This window comes from Engystomops pustulosus, chromosome 1 (genome assembly GCF_040894005.1).
Source record: "Engystomops pustulosus chromosome 1, aEngPut4.maternal, whole genome shotgun sequence".
Taxonomy (NCBI): domain Eukaryota; kingdom Metazoa; phylum Chordata; class Amphibia; order Anura; family Leptodactylidae; genus Engystomops; species Engystomops pustulosus.
This window is the reverse complement of record NC_092411.1, coordinates 61,632,341-61,654,698: the sequence shown is the minus strand read 5'-3', so window position 1 is coordinate 61,654,698 and position 22,358 is coordinate 61,632,341. Positions and strand designations below refer to the sequence as shown.

Genomic DNA, 22,358 nt, shown 5'->3' with positions numbered 1-22,358 from the left:
TACATGCCTGTAAACCTAAGCAATGAGGTCCTAAAGCTGTATGCAAATGACCTGTGAAATGTCCAATGAAGCATTAGCATATTCAAGCTGTCCACCTTATTCATGAGTGGGAGGCACAACCACACCCCCATTGCATGACTGACAGCCTGTATAATGGTGTGAGGCTGTATAATGATGTGCTTCCTGGTGCTGGTGGCCACGGCCCCTGCAGCCTGTGTGTGCATGTGTGTGTGTGTTTAGGAGAGATACAGCAGCTCCAGGCAGCCATGTTACAGCAGAACATGTCAGATTCATGTGTAGCTGATGTCTGTGTCTCTCACCTGTATATTAGGAGGATGCAGCATGTCAGCAGGTGCAGCACACATACTAGCCATGCTTTACTATACATTACACACAGACATGAGCAGGGGGAGGAGAGGGGAGGGATAACAGGGGTGACATCACTGCCTCTGACCATGTGACCAGCCTCATTTACATGATAAAAATAGATGATTTTACAATGAATAATGTATGAAATAACTAGATAAAGGCTGGGATGGGATCCTTGTGAGCTGCTCCAACAGGTAGAGGTGACAGGACTAGTGGCAGAGACCTGGTGACAGGTGTCCTTTAACACTGTTGGCGTTTAGAGGATGCCAGCAGAGTTGATGTCCTGGAATATACCTCCCACATGGCGGGACAATAGGACGGAGCCCGAAAATCATGACTGTAATGCTAGATCCCGGACTATTGGGAGGTATGAAGATTTACACTGTGACAACACTGCAACCCTGACCCAGCACTGGGGTACTACTTATATTCCAATTTCTAGGATGATTAAAGCAACATCATTTTGGATCTAATAAATTCAGACCCAAATCTTATCTTACGAAAAAATTTATCTCAGCAAAGCAAATCTTGAATGTATACTTAGGATAATTAATTTTCTTCCTTTCACCTTTTGCTTTGAATAATAAAGTTGTTAATAAAAAAAAAACATTAGCCTTCCAGTTTGCTGCTCCTAATGATAGAAATGGCCATTAGGAACTCTAAGGATATTTCTACTTCACTTGTATTTAGTTCCAACACAAATAAGATTTTAAATGTCATATTGTTATGCCTTTATTATTGTACTTTAGGGTTTCACGAAACTTGGCACAAGAAAATAAATACTGCAACAACTTACTTTTAAGACGAAGGTACACATTATTGTATCCAAGGTGCGTAAAAAAATCGCTCCAATTAAATAATTCTACATATTGTATGGACTTTAAAACCACAGAAACAAATTTCCATGAAACATACAAAGTAATCTAGGATTTTAGAGGTGAGATGTTAACTCATTAATAGAGGTATGTACATTACCAAAGACTGACAGTAAAGTTTCATTATCATCATTATCATCATCTGTGTGGGGGTTATCTAACATTTTTATCTTATAATAGTTTTTGTACCTAATCTAATGAACTCATATGAATATTTGTTACTGCTTGACTCCAGCTCTGATTCTTTGCTCTATCCAATGCCATGCATTGATGAAGTCACAGAAACTGGTGCGTGGTCCGGAATTGCAACAAATTTCTCCCTTATGCTTGTAGTGGTTTATTCTAGGCTGCAGAGTGGCCCGGTGAGGGGTGGTAACGCCACCTGACGGTGTTCTAGTTATAATGCAATTCTACTTAAAGGGAACCTGTCATCAGGGGCCCTTTTTCTGGCTCCTCCATGTCCCTATAGAAAATTGTGCATACATTGCCAAAAAGTTTTTATAGTAAAACTGTCTTTTTCTGATAAAAAGAAAAGTTAGATCTAAGTTTACCTTTCTGTATGCAGAGCTGTGTCCCTGCTCCCATGGAGGTGGCCAGTGAGGAGTGGTCCCCCCCCCCTTACCCTTGGGAAATTGATCTGTCATGCATTGATTTCAAATAAAAAAAACCTCCCATGTCCCTCTCCTCCCCCATCGTCTCCACCCCTCGGGACATTATACATGTCTGCCCCACTCCTCACTGGCCACTCCCATGGGACTAGGGACAGAGCTCTGCATACAGAAAGGTAGATTTTGATCTAACTTATGTTTTTTTCCAAAAAAGCCAGTTTTACCATAATAACTCTTTGGCAATGTGTAAACTTTTCTCTATGGGGACATGGGGGAACCAGAAAATAGGCTCCTGATGACAGGTTCCCTTTAAGGCAGTTTCTGGCATAGAATTATTGAGTCCTCTTTTTATACCCTGTCGCTACCTGTGGGCCAGAGTTACCATTGAGTTCTGTAATGCCTAGTACATGATAAATACCCCATAACTCACAACTGCTGCAAGGAAAGATTTATTCCATTCTAAAATATTTCACTAGAATTAGTAATTTTTACAATTTCATATATGCTACTATACTGTTGAGCCAAACAATGCCATGTGCTATATATTCTGGCATTTCTGTAAATAAATGACCATAAATAATAGTAACTATAACTCAAACCATTTTACACTCAAGAAAGTTATTAAGGCACCATATTTATCTCTTATAATATTTATCATACAAAGATTTGTATTGTCTCACTGAATAAACCCCTCCATTGTTGATAAAGAAACCTCTTTTCCTCTATATGTAGATCATGCTAAAAGACAATAGTTGCAGATCTTACTGAAAAAGATCATGGGAAAGATTTTTGTATTGACCTTTAATAAATACAAGAAGGAATAAATAAAATAAATACCTGTAACTCCACAGTATGAATGATGGCTATTAGTTCTATTTCCTTGAGGTTTTTCTTCTGTATTTCTTTTCCTTCTATAAACTCTATGAGCATTGCCAACTGCTACAAGTGTCCCATTTACAGGTTCAATGTAGATGAAATCTTCATTCATTTGTATGAAACCCATCTGGAGAGACAAATAATAATATTCTAAAATATTAGAAAGCTCACCTGCATATACTAAAATATAGTCTACATATGACATGACACCCAGGAACCCCATTCTGTGTGAGGAAGGTCAGAGCACTTGCATTTCCCCTTTCTTAAGATCACCAGGGTTCGCCACTGTCTGATCAGATATATTTTTTAAACAGTTTTTATTATTTTTACAACAGTAAAAGAATAGATCAATATACAGCCTGTGCCTTATGGCCAACATTTACACTACATCTTGTGGATAAAGGGTAAAGATTGTTAATGACATGAGATCAGATTTATTATTTCCAAAAATTTATAAAAATAAAATTAAAACGAAGTCAATGTTAAATCAACTACATTACTCATAATATTTCAAGGGTATCTAAACTTTTAATGCAATTCTATAAATCAATAGTGCCGATGATAATAGTAAACTTTGCAATATATTTTATTGAAGAAATATGTCCCTGTGACCTTCTTTGTCTTCCTTATTTAACCAGTTTGTGTAAATAAGAGATAAAGGAGTTACTAAAAGACTACATACAGGAGTATGTGACATCAAATAGTATAATAACTGACAGCATGGGTTTACTAAGAATAGAAGTTGTCAGACTAACCTGATCTGCTACTATGAAGAGGTGAGCAGATGCTTGGACAGATTAGCTGCTGGGGATATTGTGTTCTTGGACTTTGCAAAGACATTTGACACTGTCCCTCATAGACGCCTGATGGGTAAAATAAGGTCTATTGGTTTGGAATCATTTGCAATAATTTGAAAACTGGCTGAAAGATCGTATCCAGAGAGTTGTGGTCAATGATTCCTACTCGGAATGGTCACCAGACATAAGTGGTGTACCCCAGGGTTCTGTCCTTGGCCCACTATTAATTAATATATTTATTAATGATATGGAGGTAGGAATTAATAGCACTGGGTCCACTTTTGCAGATGACACCAAACTGTGTAGTGTAATACAGTCTATGGAGGATGTTCATAGGCTGCAGGGTGACCTGAACAATAATCCACATGCAACATATGTCCTTGGGGGAGTAAATCTGGGAGAGTCCCTTGTTGAGAAGGACCTGGGGGTACTAGTAGATCATAAATTAAATAACAGCACGCAATGTCAAACAGCTGCCGCTAAAACCAGCAAGATCTTGTCATGTATCAAAAGTGGCAAGGACTCTCGTGATATAATATATAATATGATATAATATTACCACTGCACAAGGCATTGGTTCTGGGAACCTGTCCATAAAAAGGATGCCCTGGAGCTGGAGAGGGTACAACAAAGAGCCACAAAAATGGTAAGGGGTATGGAGGGTCTCATTTATGAAGAAAGATTAAAACAACTAGATTTATTTAATCTCTAAAAGAGATGAAGAGGGGACATGATTAATTAATATAAATATATGAATGGTCCTTACAAAAAATATGGGTTCCCAGGGTTAAAGTTGTTCCAGGTTAAATCAAAACAAAAGACAAGGGGGCACTGTCTGGATAAAAGAGGTTAAATCACCAGAGGCAACGGTTCTTTTCTACTCTGATAACTGTAAATCTGTGGAATAGCCTGCCTCAGGCGCTGGTCACAGTGGGGACAGCAGAGAGCTTCAAAAATGGTCTACAGCTGAATAACAAGTTAGGTGATATTATAGAAATGTCACACTTAATTCCATTCCTTATCTGATTTCTTTCCTTCCTTGGTTGAACTTGATGGACGTGTCTTTTTTCAACCGTGTAAATATTTAACTATGTAAATAATGCATCCAATTATCTAACTCATTGCAGTCACTCAATCTCCTTGAGATGAATCACAAAGGGAAATATTCTCTAGGTATGGATATTTATTTAGCCTCCTGTCCTTCTCTTCTGATCTGTATGGACCAGCTCACTTCAAGAGAAAGAAGGAGCAGGAAAAAAAAATCTGTTTTACTTAATATTATCTCCCGCATTATTTATTTCTGTAATACAAATAAATTGCTTCAAAGGTTTAGTTACACTTTCACTTTTTCATCAATTTCATTCTAAAATTGTAGCATTTTTTAAAATAATTTTGAGTGTATATATAATTTAATGTATATCTTATTCACAAAAAAAATTGACCACAATAGTATGTGACCTTCCTCTTTCCATGATGTCACCAGTAAGTATTCCCAAGCAGGCTACGCTGGCAAGAACTGGGGAGCTATCAATATCACTGCATGTATTATTCAACGTGTGCATTCAATGACCAAATGCATTATTTTGTGTTTGTACACACCTAGGTTGCTATTTCCATTGTTCTGTACTGTGATAAGAGAAGAACAACAAAAATAATGGCAGATCTTTCATGTAACAGACACCAACAGTGCTCAACAGACCCAATGACTATAAAATGAGGTGTGTCAGGTTTCCATTATAGTGTCCACAATTTTGCGGGGGGGGAATTGAATGGTGCTTTATTTTGATGCAGCCCTTTTGATAGAACCTATGATGGAGGTTCCTAATGGGGCGTCTTACACAAGGTGGACATTCATTTATCTGTATAAAGTAATTACTTTATACATTTACAGTATATACATTTTATATATATACAGGCGGTCCCCTACTTAAGAACACTCGACTTACATACGACCCCTAGTTACAAACGGACCACTGGATATTGGTAATTTATTGTACTTTAGTCCTAGACTACAATAAACAGCTATAACAGTTATCAGAGGTGTCTGTAATGAAGCTTTATTGATAATCCTGGTTCTTATGACAACCCAACATTTTTAAAATCCAATTGTCAAAGAGACCAAAAAATGTTCTGGCTGGGATTACAATGATAAAATATAAAGTTTCGACTTGCATACAAATTCAACTTAAGAACAAACCTACAGACCCTATCTTGTATGTAACCCGGGGACTGCCTGTATAGAGATATGCCAGTAAACGTAATCTGTAAACAGTATGTTACGCCAGCTGTTCGGGAACTAAGGGTACAAAGTATATTTCATATACTGTATATCATAAGAAATATTATGTGTCCCCGCCGCAGCTTGTAACGTATTATCAAGAAGAATTAAGTTGGCATAACAAAAAGATTATGGTGGTACACTTTTATGGAAATTTCTCATCATATCCTGATCACTTTAAGATGTTTGGAGTCACGAGAAAAAACACATGAATATCTTCATATGGAGTGTACAGGCCACATCTGGAGGGGGCTCCAAGGCTTAGTGACTCTATTTACTAGCAGGAAGTATTGAATATGTAGCACTCTTACAACACTATTGAATAACATTGACTATGGTGTCAGAATCAGAGTTCCTTTCTATAAATCTAGTAGGGGGGCAGTTACTCTTTCTCCGATTACAGAACTTCACTGCTTGAAATTTAAGAAAGGAACATCAAGGTAAATGTGAGGCTGGATTCACCAAATTTTCTACCATTCATGGACCATTTTTAACACAAATGTCACCGTCATCAGGTATGCAGGAAGTTGATTAAGTATCTCAGTTCTATCAGCTATAGAGGGTTGTCTTTCTATCCCTGATATAGCTACCCCTTGAATATTTACTAAAGAAAGTTCAGAACTTTAAGTGAATTCAGTGGCATAACTAGGAGAGACAGGGCCCCCTAGCAGGCTACTGCATGGGGCCCCCCTTCCCACTTAAAAAATATACATATTACTATACTCACGCAAGCGAGTTACAATCACATATAAATACACTCATGTGCACAAACAGCATATACACACATACAGTGCCATATGCAACATACTCACATACAGTGTATACAGACACCTTATACACATCATAGATATTGCATATATATACATCACAGTATATGTTATATACATATTGTGCTGGACATGTGTAATACAATATAGATATAATGGTGCACATCATCCATTCTTTATTGTGTCAGGTCAGATGACTGGGCCCCCTGACACTGCGGGCCCCATAGCGGCTGCTATGGCTGCTACCGCTGCAGTTATGCCCCTGAGTTAATTCATCAATTGTACATGATCATTAAACAAACTATAAATGAACCTGCTTATTTCCTCCTGCAGAATAACAAGAAGCCTGAAACAAATCAAAAACACATTAGGTTCCTCTACATCCCAAAATTCCAAAAATTAATTGAATTAATGTAAAATAATCCTAAAAATTTTAGTAGTCACGAAAAAATATGGTATTTTAGTTGATCTAAATTAAGAAGGGGCAATCACTACTTAAAGAATTGCAAACGTCCCAGTAAGAAAAAAAAAAGTAAAATCCAAGACACTAAAAAATCATAAATAACATTTTAAAGTATACAACTAAAATTTAATTTAAAATATTATTAAAAGGCTTGTATTATACAAACTGCATTGTAGATAATGAGGAAATGCTGCAATGCACTAAATAATGATAATTACAGTCAGATAACACTCACTCTACTTATTACAACAGAGATCAAAAGCTAAACATTTCCATACATTTACAAGACCGATTGAGAACTGATCCCACTGACCAGGTCTTAATGTTCATAAAACAAAGTGCTTGGTTTTGTAGTGAACCAGTTCTATAGAAACCCTCAATGATGAAGACATAGAAAAAAATAAAAAAAATGGGGGCTCTTCAATAGATATGCATTTGCAGCATGATTCACCATCTTTTTAGAGGTTCATCCATGTCTCATACTTCTTATTAAAACCATGGACATCACCAAGAACTGTCAAGCATTAACAAGGGTAGATCTCTATTAAAAGGTATAGCTACAACTTATGGGGGTTCAAGAAAGGCTTTGATGTAAATGCAAAGCTAAATAAAGGACTATTTGACAGTTATACAAAGTTTACTCTGCCTCAGATATCAGAAACTAGGTTTTCCTTCATTTGAGGCAGTTTTTTTATTTTTTATACCTGTTTTGTGGCGCTTGTTGACTTTTTGCAAGCCAACCTCCCTTCAAAAGTTCACCATAATCAGATTTTATGCAGTTTTCTCAGAGTTATCCCTCGATTCCAGATGTAGAAGTTGGGATTTTTTTTTATATAATCACAGATATTCGCTCAAATCCATATCTGCGATTGCCACACATAAAAAGCTTAGAGTTGTTTGCGACTTTTTGGAGAGTATTTGCAACTTTTGTTCAAAAAGTCACAAATTCAATAAAGACCTTAAAATACAACTATAAAGTATAAAAACTTTTGCCTAACTCTGCAATAAGCAAAATAACTAATTCAAGGTTTTACCTGGCCCCCCAGGCTATTCTCCTTTTGCCATGTTTCCCGGTAGCCATGGGAAACCATATAGAACAGCAAGAGATGACAGGAGGCTTGTTGGGAGTGTCAGTAGAATAAGAATGCAAAAAAACAGGACCTTGAGTGATGTCACAAGCATGTGACTCATCACATGCTTCAGGTCATCCAATTAAAAGCTTGCTGTCCTGCAGCATTTGAAAGTCGTTAGTGTGCTGGCAAAAGACTATTCAGTGATGTAATAAGCATGTGACTCATCATGTGCTTCAGATACAAACATGCTGTCCTGTTCTGGCTTCAGTGCCCTTGGCTGATGCACAACCAGGAAGTCCCCACCAACTTCAGTAATAGCTGAATCTGATTTATTAAGAAATTATATTAAATATACCAGATATATCTCAGGCTACGAAGAATCCATCAGCATAATACAGGTATCATTGGAATTGTTTTTAAAGTCTCTCTTCAGCTGTGCTAATAATATATTTTGTCAGTAACTTTACAGTTACACGTTAACTCAGATATATTAAAAACTGTAGGAAAAACTCCTAAGACACCTCTGACCAACTTTTCTCCTTAAACTGGATTGAATAGCTCATTAATTCTATGCAATATGAGAATAGCATAGCAAGCCTGTATAACAAGATGCAAATGTCAACATAGTCACTTCTAGTCTGCTATTATATCACCTTCTAGTGGGCTCATCTTTTAATAAATGGATGCTATGATGTCTCCCACACACTGAACATAGAGAAAAGAGGAGATCTGTCTCCTCTAACGGAGACACACACAATGAGGTGCAATATTATGGATGACTTTACATAGTATAGTATCTAAGTTGTAACCAGTGTGATTCCAGAACTGTTACAATGCTCATTAAAAGTTACAAACACATCTTTGCTTTTTTGAGTGTATCTGTCTCCCAACATTAACACCTTCCTCCTTCTCCTAACTTCCCTCTCCATGGATTTCCATGAACAGTCTGTAAATTGATGCCACAGGAAAGCCTTTTCTTTAATATGGTTGTAATAAGGGGAGTTAGGAATACATGATCAAAAACCCACAAGTTCTTTTTTTCCTCAGATAAGTACTTTATTTTATGGCTCTACAATCGGTTTATACCCAAAAATGAATTCTTAGTACTTCAGCAGTCCAGACTCTAGCTCAAGGGAGCAGCCTTACAAGGTAGCTATAAGATGCCTGGTTTTCCTTATCCCATCCTGGAAAACTTTGCATATTTTCCCAGTATCCCCCTAGTGCAGCATCCATGGCTATAAGACTCCACATGCCTACATGGTGGCCTAAATTGGCAGTCCCCGTAAGGAAAACTCTTACTTCCCTTCCCTTCCCTACCCTAGTTTTAGTTTTGTTTTAATCCCGCATTATGTTATTAGGCTTCCTGAAGGTGCTTGATGTCAAGGGAGCTGCCTTACAAAGTAGCTAAAAGCGGCTTGGTTTTCCTTATTCCATCCTGGAAAACTACGTATGTTTTCCCAGACTCTAGCTCATCAGGCCTCTGTCATTCCTGGCCAGGAGACACTTGCAGCTTGTTATCTTTTGTTATGTTCATAAGGTGATTCACTTGAGGCCAGTTGTAGATATAGGTACACTCAGGCATCTACTGTAGCCCCTGCCCTGTACTCCACACCAGCTAATAATGTCTCCTCACAGGCCTAAACTATCCCTCTCTCCATGGAAACTGTACCTCATCTCCCTCTCCCTCCACGATTTCTTTCAGGTCTGCTGGGTACTAATGCCTGGATGATAAACTACAATATATACCTCTATCTATATTATATGAATTGGCAGTGTCGCCCCATTACATGGTGTGTGACATAGTTTCTTATATTTATGTGTACTCATGATGTATGCATGTTTGTGGATCATTCATATACATTCCAGCTAAGGCCAGATGGACACATCAGTAACTTATGAAAACTGAACTTTTCAAGTGATTAAACCAAAAACCACTCAAATCAGATGGAATACAACCAAAGGTGTTCCCTGCCTCAAATGATCCCAACATAGTTCTGCCCTTATACAAATCCCTGGTCAGACCACACATGGAATATTGTGTACAGTTTTGGGCACCAGTGTATAAAAAGGATATAGTAGAGCTGGAACGGGTGCAGAGGAGAGCAACCAGGATTATTAGGGGAATGGGGGAACTAGAATACACTGACAGATTACAAAATTTGGGATTATTCAGTTTAGAAAAAAGACGACTGAGGAGAGACCTCATTACAGTGTACAAATACCTGAACGGACAGTACAAGGTTCTCTCCAAAGATCTTTTTATACCTAGGCCTGTGACCAGGACAAGGGGGCATCCTCTGCGCCTAGAGGAGAGGCGATTCTACCATCAACATAGACAAAGGTACTTTACTATAAGAGCAGTGAGACTGTGGAACTCTCTGCCGCAGGAGGTTGTTATGGCGGACTCTATGTACATGTTCAAGAGAGGCCTGGATGACTTTCTGGAGAGAAAAAATATCACGGGTTATGGGGATAAAACATTTATTTAATTCTTGAAGGTTGGACTTGATGGACTTGCGTCTCCTTCCAGCCTTATATACTATGATACTATGATAGAATAAATCATTAATGATCAAGGTCTGGTGTAACACCCAAAAGGTCCTCATGGCTAACCTTATATCATTGCCATTGTGAGTTTCCATAATACTGTATATCCTATTAAGGTACTTGATACAATTGCCATATTGCTGTAAGATTAGTTTACAGATCCATCTGGTAAGAAATAAAACATTTGTTCCAGAGCTATTCATTTCTGTCATCACGCGTATGGCTCTGGATCTGGTCTGACCATGGATGCATCTGTTTCTTTACAAAGTGCTTCTCATTGATGTATTAGCAATGCATTTCAGTGCCCCAACTCCCGTTCCTGTTTTGTAGCCAATTCCAGCTGTGCATCCATTGGCTGTATGTGTTATTGTGCTAGGATTTGTTACTGTATTCACTTTGTTCCATATGACATATTGCCTTGTTACACATTATTAAAATTAGGAAACACTGTACGCTGTAAATGGATCACAGTCAGCTAGAGAATACAAGTGTAAAGATGTATAGCTATAGCTGCATTTTGCAATAGAATTGTTCTATAAAATATAATGCATAAGAACGCCAAGCCATCTGTGTGACAGCGTGAGGAGCAACAGAGCATAATTTGCGTAAACGTATAATCGATTTTTGCAGAAAACCTGCTGTTACAGTACAAGCCAAGATCATTCCCTGCATCAGCATAACAAATGCTGTGTGAAGGTATGTTTGGTTAAGAATGCCCCTTACTTAGTGAAGTAGAAACATTGTATGTCAACAATGTGATTTAAATTTATAGTGATTATTTCCAAACCCAAAAAGTATGAAGTAAAAAGAAATTTGGGGAGGGTAATTGCAAAGTAGAGGTGATATCAGACTATTTCCATATATGTATATGTCTTGCAGTAAACTGCATTAGGGCTTTATTCACATGTGAAGGCTCATAGTTAAGCACTAAATCTCATGTCAAAAAAGCTTTAAACTTAGAGAAATGCCTCCGGAATTGGTGGGATGGTTGAAGACATTGAAAATGTAACTAAAACAACTTTTCATAACAATAAACTATGTCATATATCTTAAAAAAGAAAAGTGCTTCTATCTGCTTTTATCAGGCTGCTTTACTCTTTCTTGTCTTAAAGTTACTTCTTAAATATAGTCTATGCAAAGTAGACGGTGTAGAGGAGGCTACTGGAAGAGATACCGATTCAATTCTCCTTCTTCTGCTGAGTAAGGCTAAATTCACACCTCATTTTATGGATATGTTCAGCATATACGCCAGGATAGTTCCAGGCATCAACGCTGAGCATATCCAAAAACATATTGTCATATACATGTTCAGCAAACAGCGCAACCACAATCAGACTTGGCGCAAGCTTTGAGACTGGGTAAGTGGTAGCAAACTCACCCTGCAACAGAACAGGTTTAAAATCAAGATGGCGGCAAAGGTACAGAATCACTAGCGAGAGGTCGAGTAACGTAGCAGAGGCCAGATACACAGAATGGCACAGCAATAACAATCAGAAATAGTGAAAGGTAAAAAGAGACTAGTAGAACCAGCAAGGTGTAATGGGACTGGGCAGATATGTAAAGGAGTTCCTGGACACTGCCTCCAGGAGCTGACTGGATCAGCAGTCCATTACTCTAGTAACCCTTGCTGGACAGGGCCGATCTGCAGAGGAACTGGGTGTGGCTCTATCAGTCTCAACACAGCAGCAACCTTAGCCACAGTTCACACAAAACACAAAGGAAAATTAATGCCACTTAAGCCATACTCTCCAGACAAAGGAGCACTTTGGGAAAGATGTTATACTTAAACTTACAGATGGAGGTATCCTTTTTCCTTCGGTTTTCACTTTGTATGTCGCTTACTGCAGGAAACACAGGATGGGAAGATTCAGCAGAGGTCATTGCATCTAGCCCCGACCTGTGCTGAGCATATGCTCAAGGAGGTTCTTAGTGATATAACTGTGTATATGAAGATAGTTACACCCTTTGGGAAACAGTGCTTGGTTTCTGCCACTGTTCACTGCTCCTCCCGCTTTTATAACGTTTAGTTAAAACAACTGTAGAATGAAGTTGTAAAGAATATACTTGCCAGCAGCGGTCTCGTCCTCCCCCTCTATTCTTTAAGTTCTAATAGATATAATCGACTGACTGAAGGCAGTCTAGAACAGTTCATTATACAGTGAAGCCATAGTGCAGTTAACTAAAGAACTAAAGAAGCCTGTGGAACATATGCCAGAAAAATTCTTAAAGATTAAAATACTGCATATTAAAAAATATTTTACTGTAAGACTTCAATAACATGTTACCAGAGATTTTTTGGGAAAAGGGCACAAATAATGTAAGAATTCAATGTAATAGGTTTTCAGATTTTCAAATGGGACAGCTTTGGGTGCAGCAGATCCAGAGGAAATGCTGTCATTTGTAGGGGTAAAACCTCAAACTGTACCTTTCATTTTTTGTTGTAAGGATACCATCACATATTGCAAATTTTATGGCAGAAAAAACTGGCGTTGAAAATTGATTCCATTTAACTTAATGACATTGTTTCTGATACAATAAAAAAGCCACTAATTAAAACTATTTAGGATCTTGGTTTGTTATAATTAAATAGTGACCTCATTGTTAAATTCTAACACCAAAACCAGAGTGTCCATCACATGACCAAGGTTCTTATTCATATTCACTGGAAAGGAGTATGTATTTAAAAGTGGGTCACCTATGCCTGTCAAATTCTGTAACAGGATGCCACCGGCTCAATGGGGACAGATCGCCCCCCCTCCCCCCGATAACTTCATGGGGGTGACGATCCTAAGCAAGATGGAGGCGCTCATGCGGCAGATGTCATTGGTAGGTGTTTTCTGTATCATTGAACAAACATCCAGTATGTTTAAAGAGGGCTCATCCAGTGACGTTAAACCCTCCTCAGCATCCTTAATGACACCATGATGTTACTGTCATGTTAAGCTGTAAGTAAAAAACAAATCCTAACAGTCCTAGTAAAGACTCCTGCTTGACATGTCCCTCTGTAGCAGTGTAGTAGGCAAATGGTTGATAAGCATGGTAGAAATTTTATAAATGATTTCAAAAATTCATTCAGTAAACCCACCATAAACAAAGAGTGAATGTCCCTGCATTATGAAAACATTAGCAATAATAACATAAAGCACCATCACAGGTTCATTACCAACTTGTCTAAGAAACCACCAAAATAAACTGCTATGTATGTTTTTGTAAGAAGAGAACGCTAGAAGGTCTCGGTCAATCATGCATTGCTTTCAGTATGTCAATAGAGAATAATTGGGCTTTCTGAGACTAATGTCTCATTTTGCAAAAACAATAAGCCTATCACTGGCCTCATGCTTATGTCTGAATCAATGCCATGTAACTGTTGAGGCCAGGAACTGGCGAAACTGGCTTGTGCTCAGTTTACAGGATGTCTTCAATTGCAATGTGATGGAATCAGAAACAACAGAATTGGAGATCCAACAAAAATTGCGTGGTGCTGCACCTTCTCTCTTATGAGCTGTCCTTAACGGTCCTAGATGGATCCAGCAAACATCCACTATTCAATAATCCAGTAGAAAAAACTCTTTTGTGACCGGAGTTCAAAAACGAAAAAGACGATCCATGCACGTTTCCTCCTTATTTGTGCACTAAACACATGGGATCACTTTCAGGGATAAGTCGCCATTCAGACCAGAAACCATCAATATTTTCACTCCTGTCCTAGTCTCCTCCACTCACTGTATATATATATATACTCCGATGCCCCGAAAAAAAGCACATAGGCGAAACCCTGGGTCGGGCAAGGACTGGCGTCCTCGTGGAGTTATTTGTGATATGCGCATTTTTTATCTACATATGTGAGTAGAACTGGAAATAAAAGTTTTAAAAGTTTGAAACTGTCTACATTATGTCTGGATATGTCTCTTATATATAGTGAGTGGAGGAGACTAGGACAGGAGTGAAAATATTGACGGTTTCTGGTCTGAATGGCGACTAATCCCTGAAAGTGATCCCGTGTGTTTGGTGCACAAATAAGGAGGAAACGTGCATGGATCGTCTTTTTCGTTTTTGAGAATTGGAGATCACCTGCTCCAGCCAGAGAGCCCTAAGAAGAGGGGTGTATTTGTTTTTTTATTATTATTATTATTATTATTATTATTTTTAATAATAAAAGTGATTTTTCTAAATCTTAGAAAACCCTTTACCTTAAATCAGTTTCATTTATTTGTATGATTTGAACTTACCAGTCCTCCACATGTACTGAAGGACGCAAATGATCCATGATGTCCAAGAACAGTGCCACTATAATAGCAATCTCTATCTGTGTTCCCTGGATTTAGTGATTCCTTCTTGTCTCTCTTCCTTTCTTCAACTACAAAGCTTGGGGCCAAAAAGCGGTTATCCTTTTTCAGTAAAAGATACAGGTCCTTTCCAAAGGCAGAAATCTTCACTTTCATCTTTCCATTATTATTTAATGATTGGCTTGTAGAACTGTTGCGTTTTCCAGAACGGGACGTTAAAGTGTGTGGAAGGATACTTGAAGGAGTTGAATTAACTTGTTTTGCTCTGGACAACCAAGGAACAGATGCAGAATGATAAAGTTCATGAGATTCGTGTTCTTCATATTGCTCACCGTCCTGGTCTATAGATCGAGGAAAATATTTTTGAGTAGATGAAACAGAGGAAACAGAACGCACTTCCCTAGAACTGACAGCAGCCTGATTGTTTGGTGATGGAGGGTCCTCACTGCTATGGTTTCTGTAGGAATTTTGAGCTCCAGACTCCGCAATAGTTGCTTCATCTTGTTCTCTTTCTTGTGGACACCATATTGATGGAAAGACAACTTCCCATTCCTCATCCCATTGGGTGGATGATATCAGACCTAATAAATATTACATTAAAGTAATAATTATTTAAAAGTGATCGAAGCAATGTTTAAGGTTTAGAAAGGAATAAAAAAGAGACAACTTAAAACAACTTGTGCTAGTAAAATTTAGTAAAGGCTTTCATGCTGCCTCACATTAAAGAGAACCTGTCAACTGAAAGTGACCTATTAAATCACTATCAGTATGTTGCCAAGAAACTGGACACCTTCCAGATCATGTTTCTTTCATGACCCAGTGGGGTGGCATCATCCAGAAAATCAACTTTGAAGTGACATGTAAATTGGTTGTATAAAGTCAAGGAGGCGGAGAGTATAACACTGAAGTCAAGCTCTCTCTTCCTCAGAAAGCCGCCTTAACTGTAATTGATGGTCCTACATCCAGAGACATCGCTAACCGGATCTCCTGAAGTCTGATGCATGGTGTCAATCACAGAAGAGAAGCCATGCAGAGCTCCCCACCTTAACTTCAGTGTTAAACTCTCCTCCAGTACTCAACTCTCCTGACTTTATACAACTAATTTACATCCCACTTCAAGGTTCATTTTCTAGATGATGCCATCACTTTGCAGAATGAAATACACAAAAACTAGAATGTATTACACTATTTGACAATATACTGGTAGTGGTTTATTTGGCTAATTGCTGATGACAGGTTCACTTTAAATGGCCACTAACTTTTCACTAAATCAATATTACAAGTGAATAGAAGAAATTTATATTATATCTTGTTAGAGCAAAACTCTTCCTTCTCCACTTACTTTGGCTCTTATTATCCTCCATCCTAATCTTTTTTTCATAACATATAACATGGATGACCGTGTAGTGTACATTGTGAAGTAATATATCTTGACTATAATATACTGGTGTTGCAACATCTTTATACACAATTTAGTCTTGTAAAAATACTTTTATGTAAATTTTGGTTTAATGATATAATAATGACCAAATACATCTTAAGTTTGTGAAATCAATTTGACATATCTACACAAAAGGGTAAATTGATATAACAATACAGGTGCATTAGGGCATTTCTGAAGGTTCAGGATCACAGGAGCTGATAAGAGTTGATTAAGATATTATTGTATTTGGATGGATTTCAGACATAACAAGAGGAACTTACAGGGGACGTCCATACAGGACAGATATAGTGGGTTTTATCCTGCTGGAATGCTGGTGAATTGTGTGCTAGTTTAACAGTAGCAGGAAAGCTGATGTGGTTTTAACAAAATAAACAGTCAATAAAAGCAATTAGTACCACTGACTCAATACTTCACATTTTCTCTGCTTTCCACAAGGTAAATACTTTAATTTTGTGCAAATTTTTTTTTCCATAAAACATTTTCATCTTGCAATCAGTAAATACATGGTGAAAAACTTTAGGGTACTCATCTTAGTCCATAAGTCCATAAATGTTAAAGCGCCATACCAGACACAATCGCAGGCTATTAAATCGCTGAAACAGCCTGCGATTGTGTCTGGTATGACGCTTTGACATTTATGGACGTATGGACTAAGATGAGTACCGTAAAGTCGCAAATATTTTTGCACACAATTAAAGTATTTACCTGTGGAAAGCAGAAATGTGAAGTATTGAGTCAGTGGTACTAATTGCTTGTATTGGCTGTGGATTTGCGATGTCGGGAGGTGACTCGCTGTTGTGCCCTGACATAAAGTTTGCCATACGTGTGAAACACACACTGATATATCTTACGGACTTTAACAAAATAAATCCATAGGTGGTGCAAAAATGTGCACCATGTTCAATTATGGTTTGTGGTTTGACCACAGAATTATGCCATGAACACAACCAATTTTAGATGTTCTTGGCCCTGTCAGGAATTTCCGACAGTTAAAGATCAACAATGGAGCTTTCAATTTACCTATTGGTATTACTGCTTGCTATACTTTTGAAAGGTCAACTCCACCCATATATGTATTCTTGACTGTGTTTTTCGAGAACATGCCTGTTGTATTTCTCTGATGCATTCATTTATGGTAATAAATGGGTAATACCAGTTAACATTAGACTCTAGCTGCTGTCGTACTATTCTTGTGTAGTGAAACACAATCTGTTATCGCAGGGATATAAACTTATGACAGGTTAAGTCTACCTAAGTTGTATTGTATTGTTTTTTCAATCCTGTGATATTAGCCTTTTGCAGGTGTCTATATCTATCACTGTATGCTTATATCAATGTATATGGAATTAGATGATGTCATGTTATTTGATCTCATCATGTATTTAATGTACAACTGCAAATCTGTTAATAAAGCTGAGTTTAAAAAAAAACAGACATGCAAAACTCCTTCCATTGTATCTTCTTTGCATTCACACATGGTTTTGGCATACAAGTGCTGATCCAGAACTTTGCTGTGTGAAACTGATTGAAAAAGGAAGTGGGTGGATATTAAATGAGACTGTGGGTGGGGCAATAATATTTTTTCCTCAAAGAACCTCTTTCATACAAATGTGGAGGCATTACATTACTGTATTCTGCTTATATGATGCCAAGCTAATATTTTGTATCATCTTTACAATAACCATGTAGAATGGCCCTATACTTACATTATGCCCTTTCACTATTTCATTTTGTTGTAAATATGGCATAAATTACATGTAACAATAGTTATCATAGTCAGCGACATATTCAAAGGTCAGGGGCCACAGAGCAGGGCCCAACCTATTAACACAACCATGTCTTATCAGTCGAGGTTCAAGAACTTAGTGCTTGCAAGGTATGGGCCATTACTCCCCATCATCATTCATTAACAATTGGGCTCAAAGATAAGAAACCTCAACTGGACAGCACCTGCATAAGGGTTCAGCTTCACAGCAGACGAATGGTCAAACTCTACATCACATGTGACCTTACTACCATGAGGTTTCTTAGAATATGCAATCAAAGAAAAATTTACCTACGAATTTTCATATTGCCCATAATTTATTAACATGTATTGTATGTACTTGAATGTGGTACCCTTCTACCACGTAATGAAACAGCAGTTCAGATTTCATTCATTGTCATCCACCTTCATTTTACTCATTGACAAACCATATAACTATCACAACTTTACACAACGTGTATTTTGCCTTCAGCCAAACCTACGTATAGTCATGTCGACCTGAGAATCTGCAAGGATTTGGTCTATATTGTTCAGGTGCTACATTCTACACATTTTTCAAGAAGTTTGTGAAAATCAGATTGAAGCCAACATTCCTGGAAAGTCAGTGCTGACGGATTGGTATAGCTAATAGTAGTACAATGAGAAGTCTGCCTTCATTCAACAAACCTCATATAAATGACATTTTAAAAGTGGTAATATCAGAGTTAATTGCCCATTTACAGTGAATAGCTGGCACCAGATGGCTTCTGTTGTAAACTGCTATTTCTAGACATGACAATGCAACTCTGTGCAGGGATCACAAAGGATTACGATGAATTATTAAGGCGACCTGCTACATTCAAAGACATGAAATGCCCCCACACATCAGAAGAGAAGACCTGCAGGGATGACCTTATGGCAGGATATTCATCACCACTTGTCTATGTAGCAAGTAACAACGACAATGTATTTGGAGGAGATAACATGCACACAACAGAAGCATTTCACCTACCTGTACTGATCCTACATGACAGGATACACAAGAACACATAGACAAGGCAGCAGTTGCAGTGCAGTCCCATCCCTTTTTCTTGCCCCATCCACTTAATGGTCTAAACACATGGAACAGACGCTGAAAGAGTCTTAAATCTGCCAATGTGTGTTGCTTGCTTCCCCGGCTTTTTTTTTCCAGCAAAGTTAGTGAATCACTGCCCAGAGAACAACTTTGCCTTTTTTTCCACCGTCGTCTGTGTGGATTTATGGAAGGGGGGCAAAAAAGGGAAAAATTATAGCTTTTGATTCAAGTTTTTCTTCTGCAAGAGTGAATTTTTAGTGTTATTGGTGCAAATCAGATTCCCTATAAGAACACTCAAGTAGGAGCTTCCTACTAAAGGAACCCAGTGGATTGGGAGAAAGATAAAAGAGAAGGGAAAAGAGAAATATAAAGCAGCTGCAAAGCAGACAAAAGAGGGAAAGAGATCAGATCTCCCTCACACACATGCACATGCTGTACTGAATACTGCACACATTATCTTTGCCTCACACAGTTATAAGAGCAGCAGGAGGGGAGGAGAAGTAGGGAGAATGCTGTAGCTAACTAGGTGGCTATACAAGCTCAGACATTCTCAGAGGAGGGGGCTCTTTCCTTTCAATGAACTCGGATTGGCTGCACACAGTCAATTATTAGCATAAATTGCACGTGAAATGGGAGCAGGTAGGATTGCAGAGCCATGAACTTCCAGATCAGCAACAGTAGTAGGCATGCTGGACCAGTGTCAATGCTTTCTAGGTACCACAATCATTCTTTCATTTATACAGTGATTTTATAGCAATCCATAAATCCGAACTGCATCATATTACTATATCAGACACCGTTCATGTCAGTGCTTCAAAGGAAAGTATGAATTTGAATAAATGTTTAGTGCACAACATTTATGTCTATATAGATCACTAACTCCCATGTGGGATCCCCTAAACCAGTGGTTCTCAACCTGTGGGTCGGGACCCCAGTGGGGGTCGAACGACAAAAAACGGGGGTCGTCTAAAGCCATCGGAGCTGCAATTTTACTATGTTTTTACTGCTAGTTGCATGGTTTGGGGTCACCACAGCAAGAGGAACTGTATTGCGGGGTCACAGCATTAGAAAGGTTGAGAACCACTGCCCTAAACGTTGTACAATAGAGTGGAACTACAGTATAGGTGTCGCCAGGTAAAGTATTGTAGCATTCTAGCACTTTATTATGGCTGAAATTTGTTGCAACTTTGAGCATGCAAACTCAGTTTGCCATTTGTACTGGATGTTGTTCTTACACTGAAATTGAGAAAAATCAATACATTTGCAACTTTTGCAACTATTCTTACAAAAAAAGTTACAAAATGCAGATTGAAAGAAAAAATGAGAAATATTTGTCATGTCTGCCCTTTGCCTTTGTAGGAGCCTAAATTTCTCTTTTAGGTACACTTGCACACAGTCTTTGTGCTACATCACACACAAAATGTGGACAAAGATAGAAAGTATAGTTTCCATGTTTTCTTTATCTTTCACAACCCCTTTAAAATGTTGGCTTTCCTGTGGTGCTGAAATAATATGAATATTATAGAATGTAAATATAAACCCCTACATAAAGTCTCTGTTCTATGGGCAACATTTTAATTGATCCTGGAACGAAGAGATCTGAGGGACACAAACCAATCTATACAAATTGTGTTGTCCTCCACCTTGTAAAACTTGTGCAACATTTAAAATAACACAGTTTTTACTTTAACCAAATAAGTTGCTTTTTGAATAAATAATTGCGTGTGTTACAAATATAGAATATACTGAACCATTTCTCAAAAATATTTAATCTTTCTTGATTCGATTTTCATTTTTAGAGGTAAAAGGTGAAATGGTTTATCAGAAAGTTCTTTGGTATTGCAATGCATTTACCAAGTCTAATTTTCCATCATGAAAAATTATCATTTCAAGGCAAGTGAAGTCACATTTCACAAATGAAATTTTATATATCTCTTTTGTTTTCCACCTGCTTTATGCATCAAGTGGATACAATTGTGCTCTAAGGTTAACAATATCATTGCCACAGTTCCACAAAACTTGCCTTTCTCCTTACATATTATTTTGAGGATTTTTAACATTACAATTTTGAATTAAGGAAATATAACATGTCATAAGCTCTTGCTAAGTATTTGGTTGATAAAGATTATGAAAATCTGATTACATAGTAGATGTTAGAAGATAGGTTCATCCAGCTAGGTCAAAGGGCACAAAAGCCTCACAGGAAACTTAAGGAAGCATCGTTCTCCCCCAAGGAAAGTAAATGCATTAAACAGTGTTACAGCAGACAGGTATCTGGCTTCAGAAAACATGTTTTATTGTGGAAATAAATGTTACAACACATATCATTATTCTTACTAGGGTGACATATGAAATCAGACTTAAAGAGGACCTGTCACCCATAAAAAGGCACTAGTAGCTGCTTACTAGCAACTCTTAGCGCTACCTCAGATGGGAACCCTACAATAAAGCTAGCAGACATTGCTGCTCTGTACAATATAAACGCCAGATTGTGTAAGCTTTCAAGTGTATTCATGAGGGGGCGGTCCGAGGCGCTGTTTCTCCCCCGGATCACCCTGCCCATAGGCCGGCAGTGACTGCCAAGCTTCATTTGGTACAGTGTAGGCATCCCAGATTATATCTGCTTTCTTCCACCAGCAAAATCATTCCCTAAAAATGTTCTACCTTTGTCTATGTTGATCTTGTCTACTACTGCATGTCTCTATCCACTACCGTGTGGCTCCAACCACCACTGCTAGCCCACTGCAGTGAAAAGAACCGCAGTTTACCACACAGCATTCACAGCTAAATACACCATGCAGTGAGAGGGACAGCATTCTGGTAAGGACAGGAAGAGGACTTTCTGTTTGCTCATGTTGAAATATATAGAGACATTGAGCTGTCAGTCAAAAGGAGAAGACGTGGTTCACAAGAAGCCAGGGAAAAACTTCCCTCCACTCTTCAGAAGCTGACATATGGCTACCTCTTTGCATATCAGAAAAACAGCTGTAATTTAAGTACAGGGCCTCATTAGGAGATCATTTTAGTTGTTAGGAGTGGGACTTATAGCCCTTTACCATCAGGTATTACTAGAGTAAAGAGGAAGAATTCTGGTGACAGGCCACATAGTTATCTATGGTTGAAAATGACACATAACATGGAAGGGATTGAATGAGG

At 38.1% G+C, this 22,358-nt stretch overlaps 1 protein-coding gene across 2 annotated transcripts in view; it reads right to left on the bottom strand.

The window, feature by feature from the left end:
• ADAMTS19 (ADAM metallopeptidase with thrombospondin type 1 motif 19) overlaps nt 1-19,631 on the bottom strand; it is a 114,378-nt gene extending 94,747 nt beyond the window's left edge. For both annotated transcript variants that reach the window (XM_072141766.1, XM_072141775.1), the window contains exons 1-3: nt 19,140-19,631; nt 14,883-15,520; nt 2,690-2,855 (exon numbers count right to left, since the gene is read on the bottom strand). In XM_072141766.1, coding sequence (XP_071997867.1) covers nt 2,690-2,855; nt 14,883-15,520; nt 19,140-19,227 — 892 coding nt within the window. In that variant the 5' untranslated portion in view covers nt 19,228-19,631. The remainder of the gene's footprint in view (nt 1-2,689; nt 2,856-14,882; nt 15,521-19,139) is intronic.
• Nucleotides 19,632-22,358: the final 2,727 nt, after the last annotated feature.